This window comes from Helianthus annuus, chromosome 17 (genome assembly GCF_002127325.2).
Source record: "Helianthus annuus cultivar XRQ/B chromosome 17, HanXRQr2.0-SUNRISE, whole genome shotgun sequence".
In the NCBI taxonomy this organism is placed as follows: domain Eukaryota; kingdom Viridiplantae; phylum Streptophyta; class Magnoliopsida; order Asterales; family Asteraceae; genus Helianthus; species Helianthus annuus.
In genome coordinates, this window is record NC_035449.2 from 12229736 (window position 1) to 12240045 (window position 10310).

A 10310-nucleotide genomic window follows, 5' to 3' on the forward strand; every position below is an offset into this window, starting at 1 on the left:
TACTGGTCACGTTGAGCACGGGGGCGTGTTCAGTGAGCACGGCCCCGTGTTCAGACTCTGTATCTGGGTATCTAACTAAAAATATGCAGCACGGGGGCGTGTTCAGCGAGCACGGCCCCGTGTTCAGGCTACTGTAAATGCAAACTAAACTAAAATGCAGAAAATTTTGCGCGCGTTTTAAAAAGGTTTTGAAAAACTGATTAGGCCGTTGATTTTAAGCTTTCTTAAAATCCTTGTGTCCCCGGCAACGGCGCAAAAAACTTGATGTGCGTGAAGTGTGTTATATTTTTTATGTATATTTAAGCCCCTTTTACACTTTTAGCCAAGTTTTAAATTTATAAAACACGATATTTACTAACACTAAACACACATATGGGCAAGTGCACCCATCGTGGACGTAGTATAGTGTTGGTAAGATACCGAGGTCGTCCAAGGACACAAGAGCTTTTAATACCGGTTTATCCTCAACGTCTAATCAAATCAAAAAGTGAGAAAAATGTTTTTAACTAAGAAAATAAAAACTAACTAAATGCTGAAAAATAAAATAAAATAAAAACATATAGACAAGATGAATCACTTGGATCCGACACGTGTATTAGTATAACCTTTGATTATTTTCGCACTTTTGCACTTGTTTAAGAGATTATCTTAGTTATTGTAGTAGGCCCCTCTTTTGAAGGCGACGTTACCCTCAACCCAGTAGTTTGAGTCAGCAAGGATACAATCCTAAAGGGTCGGATTATTGAAAGATAATGAATTAAGTTATTAATGCAAATTGTGGTAGGCCCCGCTTTCGGCGGTGACGTTACCCTCGGCTAAGTAGTCTGAGTCAGCAGGGATACAGTCCTAAATAGCCGGGTTATAGTATTAATAGTAGTTAACTTATGAGGGGGTCAAAGAGTTTGGATCCCCCGCCATCCATTACCTATGGGCATTGAAGGAGATCCTACTAAATTTGACCCAGGTCCCAAGCAGGACCTCTAAACGCTGAACAAGGGCAAGACCCTTACCAAACCGTTCCCTTAACCCCCGACCAGGTAGCCAACATACCTCCATATAGACCGTGGAGATATGAATGGTGAAAATCTTTTATTTTATATAGACAGTAAAATAATGCCAAGACACCACGGACAAACGATAAGGAAAGATCACCTTCAACATAAGCAACTAATTATTAAAGTCATTAATACAAAACCAAATAAAAAGTGCAAAAGATTGAAAATGAAAAGTATTATACTAAACACTTGTCTTCACCAAGTGATGTAAGAGACTTAGGCAAACATGGCCTTGATTGTCAAGAACTCTTACGATCAATCTTGGATCCCGAGACGACTCACACACTCTACGATGGACAATGGATGATGGTGGTGGATGATGGTGTTATGGTGGTGGTGGGTGGTGGATGGAGTGTGAGAGAGGTGGTGTGCCAAGGGATGAGATGGAATGAAATCAAGCACTCCTATTTATAGGCTGAACAGAAGGCTGGGCACGGCCCCGTGTCCGCTGGACACACCCCCGTGCCCGTCTGACACTCTCTCTCCTCATTAATTGTAATTCGCAATTACAATTAATGCGCCTGCCACGCCCCCGTGCCCGCTGGACACGGCCCCGTGGTGGGCAATGGAAGCTTCTATAAGTTTGTCTTTTATGCTGCTTCTTGGGCACGGCCCCGTGCTGGCTGAGCACGGGGCGTGTTCAGACTTCTGCTTTCTCTTCTTTGCTTTGGAGGATGCCGTTGAGGGCCCGGGCAGTCTACTTTTATTCCTTTTCTTGTATTTATGCTAGAATTAGTTGTCTTTTTGCTTCTTTTGTGAATTTGAGCTCATTTCATCCTGAAAATACAAAAGAAAGACAAAAACACTCTTTTTCCAACATTAGTACTTAAAAAAGGGTTAGTTTTATGCCTTAATTGATGTGATTTATAGAGTATGTAGTTGGTTGGTTAAACTTTGAAGTAAATAAGTTGACTTCTGTTGCTTCAAGTCAAACTTTTAAGGATATGTATTGTGCTTGTGGTTATGGTCAACCCTATTTTTGTTTTTTATAACTAGGTTTATCACCCTAGCCATGTTGCAGTAAACTTCTTTTGTTATTTAGTCTGTGTTTACATGTGTTTTGAAATCACTACGAGCGCGTTGCACACGGAACCACTAACAAAAATAAAAAGAAAATGTAAAAAACAGTAAAAAATAATCGAAAGAAAATCAACCAAAAAAGTTGTATGTTAATGATGTTGTCCGTATGAAACCCGTGGTCAGAGATGAGCAAATAATACTGGGTAAGGAATAGCAGCTTCACCATTTAAAATCGCCACGAGGCAGAGTTGATTTCTTTTTTTTTTCAAAAGTCAAATATATGCGATACGATTTTTCTCTGATAACTCGCGTTTGTTAACTTAAAAAAAAAGACTAAATAAATATGCGATTTTACTTATTTTTTCTGACGTTCCGGTATAAATTTTATCGAGAGCCAAGTTGCATTCAAAATAGAGTGTTACTATGTTATTATAGGCAATACAGGTGCCGGTACCGTGTCGGTACCATGAAGAATCGAAACGATTCTTATCGAACAATTGCTTTCAGTCAATGTAAATCATGTGTTGATATTTTTTGGGTCATGTCACAATTTTACATATTTACTTTTCCTCTTTCGGTTGCTATAACGAGTGCCGATACCAAAACGAAACGAACCGATACTGACCAAATTACCGCCGCGTAGCGCAGAGAATCCCCCAACGCAACGCACCAGTTTGATAACACTAGGTAATTTAACTAGCATTCGCCCTTTGTTCAAGTCATTCAATATATAAAATGATTAACCCTGTCATTTTCTTAAGCCTAACCTAGTCAGTTTAGGTGAATTAGTTAGTAACATTTGGGTATTTGTAATTTAAGTTGATTTGTGAATAAAATCTGTCAGAAGAAGAAGTTATAAGTATCTTTAATAGCTATGATTTATTTGACCCGACCCGACTCACCTAGTTGTAAAATCTTTGTCAGAAGAAGTTAACATCATATAGATAGTAAGAGGAATTAGCAGGTACAAAGAAGATGTTTTCCAATCCCATTCATAATCCACTAGGGAAGCATACAACGTAATTATAAACCAAGTCACTTGATCATCTTAATTATGCGCTAAAGCAACAAAAATGCTTATCCTTGAATCAACTGAGTTGGTAGGTGCTAGAAGCTCAAAAATTTACCATTCCAATTTGCGCAAGCAGGTAGTTGGCTACTACATTCGTGTAACAAGTCGCTAATAACAAAAAACTTGGAACCTGAAAGTAGAACAAAAAAGAACAATGCGGCACCAACAGTTGCCATTTTGATAATAATCATCACTTACGAGTATAATGAAAACCAAGAACTTACAATTTGCTAAGATGACGATCCCAATGTTGTAGCAATTTTACGAAAGCAGACACTCGAACGACTTTGATTTTCATCGCATTGGACCTTCATAGAATCTGTTATTTTACTAATGACATTGTCAACCTCTGCACACAGTGTAGAAAAACATGGTTGAATCTTAGCCTTGTTTGATGCAGGCAACATTGTTAGCAGTCGTTCAATGCGTTGCAATTTTGAAAGAAAGAGACACGCCGTTTTATTCCTTTGCTCAATCTGAACACCAAGATCTTCCCAATAGCCCTTGATCTGCGCAACGTTCCCCCCAATTTTCAATTTCTTTTCCGTCTTTGGTTTATGGCTTTCGACTGGTGCTTCCCCTCGCTCCACGCAAGCACTGCTGGTCTTGGTATTATCCTTCTCTTTTTCTAAAAGCACCCCTAATTTGGCTATAAGCTTACGTGCTTCAATCTCCTGCATGAGATTATAAAATTTATACTAAGCATGGAAACGCTCTCCACTTATCATCGTAAGTTAAACATCTGTAAACTTTAGGACACAGTAGAAGTAGGGTGAGCAAAAACCGAACCGAAATTAACCGAACTGAACCATTCATATTTTTATATATATCTAGTTTTTATACCTCCATTCATGTATTTTATGTTTTACACCTCAATCTCATACATTTTACATTTATACATCCAATTCATGTATTTATACCTCCATTTGATGTATTTCCAAGTAAAAACTTAAGCCCAAGTATGCTTTGGTTATTAACCGAACCGATTAACCGAAAACCAACAAATTAACCTAATAAACCTGATTAACCGAACGGTTAATAATATAGATTAAGCGATAACTTTGGTTACGATTTTGGTTAAGGCTAATAAACCGAACCGAATCAAACCATGAAACATTTTATGAATGTAGTGCGTAGGCTCCACTAGATGAATGCATAAACCTAAAAAAGCAATTCTACCACAAATAGAACTGCTCGACTTACAAGCTACGTAGCACGGGAACGGGAACGGGTACGGGGAACGGCAAAACTAAAAAATCCAAGATACGGGTACGGCAAAGGTACGGCAAAAAAATATAAAAAAATAAAAATATATTAAACAAAGTCCGTATAATGTGGTAGGATCTTAAACGTTGTGCTATTTTTATAAACTTAAAAGTTTAGGGAGCAAATGTATACTAGTCAAGAAAGAGGGGTTAAATGGAAAAAAAAGCAAACTTTTTACTAAACTCTTCCTTAAAAGTTAGTGCTAAGAGTGTAATAAAAGAAAACCAGAGGGTGTGAAGTGAAAAAAAGACAATTTATTAAAAACCCTACAAAATTGAGAGCACCGCACCCATTCTTTCTCATCTTCCAGCATTAGTCCTACTTTACCAACACAGAAGTACTATTCCGGCGAGACTCTTTAGTTGCAGAATGACCAGAGCTGTGGTTTCTCCGGCGAGATATTCCGGCATCAATGGATACCTTTGGTTGCCGTCCCCGAAACGTTTGGTTGCCGTCCCTCGATTTCAGGATACGTTTTGCAAACGTCCCCAGCCGTCCCCGTGGCGTTTCCGTCCCCAAACTGTCCCCGGGACGGGTACTAGAGGCTCATAGCCGTCCCCGTGCTTCATAGCTCACAAGTCTTCTTCTCTATGTCTATTTTTTAATTAAAATATCTAGAGTTGTGATTTTAGTTTGCCAGCAAAATTTAATTAAAGGAACATTTCGCAATGTTATCTCTTTTTTAAGAAAGATGATAACTTAAAACTACAAATGTAAATTGTGTTGTGACTTGTGATTATGCGTAAATGCGTAATGACTAAAGTGAATTGGTTGGAAGTACGGAAATTGAACTATATTGCCATCCTGCGTAAAAAGAGACAAAAGCCTAGAAATACCTCACGTAAGACCATTGTGAAGGTGGCCCCAGGGGAACCATCTAGCAAATAGCTTTTGAGTTCGGTAGATATAGCTACTTTCTTGGATGCTGGATTCCACGAGTATGTTGTTAGTGGGTAAATCTTTAAGCTCTTTAAGTTCACAAACGGAGAAGGTTGATGTAGGTTTAGATCCAAGGATGAAGAAAGAGTCTGCAGAAAAATTTATAAGCCAAAGTTATATATAGAAAACAAAAATAGACAATGCAGTCTCATAGTTATGTGTACAAAATTATAAACAAAAATATTTTATATCTAGTCAAGAATTCCCCATTTTCAATCATCAGCATAAGTGATACTCAAAAAGCCTATTATAGAGATACAACATAACAAGGGAAAGTCACATATATAGCCACTTTGACCAACCAAAAACCACAAATTAGCCCTTTGGTCAATTTTTTACCCGACATCCTTGGACTGCTCGAACATCTCGTCGTGATTGTACATATCTCTCAAAGTTGCAATAATTTTATCTACAAATCAATTAAAACATAAATGTGGCCTTTTTTCCTTAGTTTGGTCATTAATTTAGGATTTTGGGTCACTCAAATTGGCTATAAAAAATATTTCACCTTATATATCATTGCACATTTGTAAGTAGAGCAGTCCAGATAGAAGCAGTCTTACCCATGTAAGCACACTCAATGTGCTTCTTTTTTTAGAATGCGTTGTTTCAAGTTTCAACCTTTTTGTAGTTTTCAGAATTATGAAAGTAGTTATTTAGATTAAAACTCATTGTAAAATAATACCTCAACAGTTTCCAGGTTAAGAGTAAGGAACTTGGCACTTCGAAGATGCTGAAGCAGACAAACGATTGGATGAGCATTTGTTCCTTGTAAACAGGAAATACCTACATCCGCCTTCTCCAAAGAATGGAAACCATCAGTAGATAGATTCAAAGGATGATAACCTTCATAGAGAAAGGAGGCAAGGTGAGGTGAAGAAATCACATGCTCCGCATAACAATATCTGATAGTGAGATTCTCAAGTTGAGGTGCAACCACATTAACCACCTTCACAAAGTTGTCATTTTCAAGTGTGAGATTAGCCAGACGAGGATGAAAGATACTCAAACCATCCGATTCCGTTGCAAAATCCCTTAATGTGAGATTCTTCAAGTTTGCACATTTTGAGAAAATACCACTGCATTTGTCATCTTCGTCATCACACAAAGTGACTGAATGAAGATCCAATGTTGTTAATGTTGGGAGCTCCGAAATTGACGTCAAACATGTTTCCATTAAATGATTTCGTTTGACAATTTGCATTGTCAAACTGTTGAGAGACTTAGAACTAAAGAGAGATAGAGGAAACGTCATATTACTATTCACATCCAACCATACCACATTTAGTTGTTGGACATTGTGAGAGAATGCATAATTCAGAATTCTCTTGACAAACACCTGGCTCGCCTTTCCACGAAAAGTGAGCTTCAACGAATACACTTCTGTTAAATTGTTACGGCGAGACAAAACATGGGTAACAAATTTGGAGAACTTTGGCAATGTATAGAAATCCTCACTTGACAAATTGAGATAGGGCATTGAAGTCCAAATAAACCTCCATCTCGATGACAAAACACTAGTTTCAATAGCATCTTTGATGGGGAGAAAAGCGAGAATTTTATGGATAAGATCATCTGGCAAGCTACTTAATCTATCACCTTCTACATTCATTCTCATTTTACCATGCCTAGGATCCATTATTTACCTTGATATTAACTCACATTCATATATAAGGCAAAACCTATCTTGTGGATTTGACCAGAATTATAGGGTTCATCTTTGTCTTTGCCTGTACCTTTTCTCTTTAAAAGTTGTTCACCATCATGCTTTTTCTACTGCAAAAAAAAAAAAAAAAAAAAAAAAATTATTAATATACTTATATTAATAACTTTTTGTTTTTGCCCTAGAGGGTGGTGGATGAATCTGTATAACTGTATTTTAAATCACAAAGAATAGAAAAAGATCATCTGCAATGTAATCGAAAGTGATTCACCAGGAAAATTCTTATGAAATCTCTTTCTGTAATGCAGTTCGTTCTTCAATTTTAAATAGTGGAACAAATGAAAACGGGAATAATAAGCAATGACAGTTACAGACTGACCTCTTTAGGGAATGTTCTAGTTTCAGATTCAAATGACACAAGCAGAGGGCGAAGACGATCGGGTGTGAGATGTCGAGTTGATGATCAACGGCAGCCGGTGGAGGCGAATTAGCGGCGTGATTTCTCCCCTTCTGAAAAGTTGAAACGATTTTTAACCAGGGAGTAAAGTGCCCAAATAGTTTGTAAAATAACACATAACTTTTGAAAATTATACCGATACTCAGATAGTCTCTAGAGTGAATGATGTCCATTAGTTTTCTCCGTTAACTCTATATAAAAGGACCAACATACCCTTCGTATTAAATTAAGTGGGCCCCACCTTTATTTAAATATACACACCCCAACCCGGCAACCCCAACCCCACTAGGGATGGCAAAAAAGCCCAAGCCCGAGGGGTATACCCGAAACCCGAAACATACGGGCCGGGTATACCCGAAGCCCAATGGGTATGGGCCGGGTACGGGCTTAAAAATAGAAAAAATTCAGGTATGGGTACGGGTATGGGATTTAGTGATACCCGCCCGATACCCGGCCCATTTACCCGGCCCATTTACCCGAATAATACCCGAAAGTATCTTATTATAGATTTCCATATATATAAACTTATTACATATACTTATTACTTTCTCTATATTCATATGTGGATATGTATTTGATAAGTGTTTAGTGAACATATAACTTATTTTTGAGCATGTATATTGGATATGAAAGCTATCACCTTTTATTATGTGGATGTTTTATGCAATTAGGTGGTTCTGATACAATTACTTAATTAAGTAATCGTTTTAATTTAGTTTAGTATATATGGTCTGAATATGATATGTAAGTTATTAATTATATTTTCATTTGTTATAGTCATTAAAATAGTAAATTATATAAACATCAAAGTAAAAATTGCACATTTGTCCCAACGGGTATTTTTAAGAAATTAACGGGTATACCCGGTACCCGCGGGTATGCCCGATACCCGACGGGTAATTACCCGAAATATACCCTACGGGTAACGGGCCGGGTATGGGACAAAGAATTACAACCGGGTACGGGCCTGGGATTACCAATACCCGGCCCAAACCCGGCCCATTGCCATTCCTAAACCCCACCCCTTCCCTTCTTCTTCCTCATATGTAACATGGCCAATCAAAAACCCAAACAAAAAAAAACTACTAACAATGTTATCATCAAAATTAGGGGTGGCAACAAAAACTCAACCATGATATTTTGGGTTATTTTGAGCCTCTTTAAACAAGGAAATAAGTCAGAATAGGCTGGGGATTTAGTCAAGATGGGTTAGGATGGGTTTTAAAATAGAGAAAATTACAAAAGTAGCCAAGAAAAAGTTTGACTTACCAAAATAGCCACCTCATGAGTCTTTGAAGAGGGGTATCACGGATTCAAATGCGCGGAATGCCTCTTTCAAGACCCCTCATGCGTCTTTAAATATGGAAGTGACATGTGTCTTAATGATTAGGTAGACCCCTCCAATGCCTCAGGCAGACTCATCCAATGCCTCAGTAGACTCTTCTAATGCCTCAGACAGACTCTTCCAAATATTTAAAAAAAATACTTAAAAATATTTTTAAAAAATACTAAAAATATTTTTTTTAATTTAAAAAAATATTTTTTAAATTTATATACGTAAAGTATTTTAAATTTATATACGTATAGTATTTTTTTAAGTATTTTAAAGATATCTTTACGTATATAAATTTAAAATATTTTTTTAATTTTAAAAAAAAATAATTAAAAAAATTAATTTAAATATTTTATTAAAGTATTTTTTTAAATTTTTTTTATGTATTTTCTTAAAATTAGCCAAGATATCTTTACGTATATAAATTTAAAAAAGTAAATTTTCTTTAAAATATAAAAAAAATATTTTTAGTATTTTTTAAATATTTTAAAGTATTTTCTTAGAGTATTGGAGGAGTCTGTTGATGCATTGGATGAGTCTGCTGAGTCATTGGAGGAGTCTGCCTGAGGCATTGGAAGAGTTTGCTGAGACATTGTAGGAGTCTAACTAACCATTGGTGAATCAGTGTTTCTTCATTGGCGCCCACCGTATCAAAACCTAGATCATCACATCACGGTTTTTCCCTACTTAATCTCTAGATCTGAGTTTTTCATGAAGGTTTTTCAAGATCTGATCTACTAGGGTGAAATTACCAGATTTGTTTTGTTCTGTTGAAGCTCAAGATTTACACTTTCAGATCTGTTGGTGCTCAAATCTGAGATCTGTGTTTTTCAGATCTGAAATATTGACTTACGAGTTTAAAAGCTCAAGGTCGATGCATACACCACGACGCGAAAAATAGTGTAAATGTCACACCGGTAGTCTTTATACCCCTTATTTTCGATTAGCATGGAAGTCCGGACTTATTTTTCATTTTCTCCTCTGTCATGTCGAAAATAACAAATGGAAAGAATAACTAATTCTTTAAATATTAAGACATGATGTACAAAACCATTCGAAGCAGGAGGTGCTCCACACTTGCTCCTAGTGACACTAAATGCCATTGCAGAAAGAAAAAGGGAATCACTATTTTATAGCTTTTGACAACTGTTCCTAATAAATGAGATTGTCAGGGACCGACAACCCATGAGTGATTCTCCAAAAGGCAACAGTCGCATACCTTTTCAAACAAGGAAAATAACTTTGTTTTTTACAACCACATATTTAAAAAATGACACAACAACATGCACTCTGATTGAAGGCGACCGTGCTGCAACGCATAACCCCGACAAATGAATTCCGAATACACAGATGTTTGATTGTCCCTCCTAGACAATACATTGGTAACACACTTAGAAAACTCTGGCAATGTGGCCCCACATGAGAAATTGAGATAAGGCATTGTTAACCAGATTGACCTCCAACTGCGTGACAAAACACTCATTTCAACAACCTCACTGATATCA

The 10310-nt window shown here is 36.9% G+C and overlaps 1 protein-coding gene across 2 annotated transcripts; it reads right to left on the reverse strand.

Moving 5' to 3' along the window:
* Positions 1-3032: 3032 nt before the first annotated feature.
* Positions 3033-7564, reverse strand: LOC110922022 (F-box/LRR-repeat protein At3g26922-like). 2 transcript variants are annotated; one of them, XM_022166352.2, is made up of 5 exons: positions 7395-7564; positions 6038-7128; positions 5250-5441; positions 3372-3821; positions 3033-3277 (listed from the first exon to the last, which is right to left on the reverse strand). In XM_022166352.2, exons 2-4 carry the CDS (start codon positions 6989-6991, stop codon positions 3378-3380), a joined length of 1590 nt encoding a protein of 529 aa, XP_022022044.1. In that variant the 5' UTR covers positions 6992-7128; positions 7395-7564; the 3' UTR covers positions 3033-3277; positions 3372-3377. The 2 variants fall into 2 exon arrangements, with proteins under 2 accessions (XP_022022044.1, XP_022022043.1); XM_022166351.2 differs by having other exon boundaries at positions 3033-3821.
* Positions 7565-10310: the final 2746 nt, after the last annotated feature.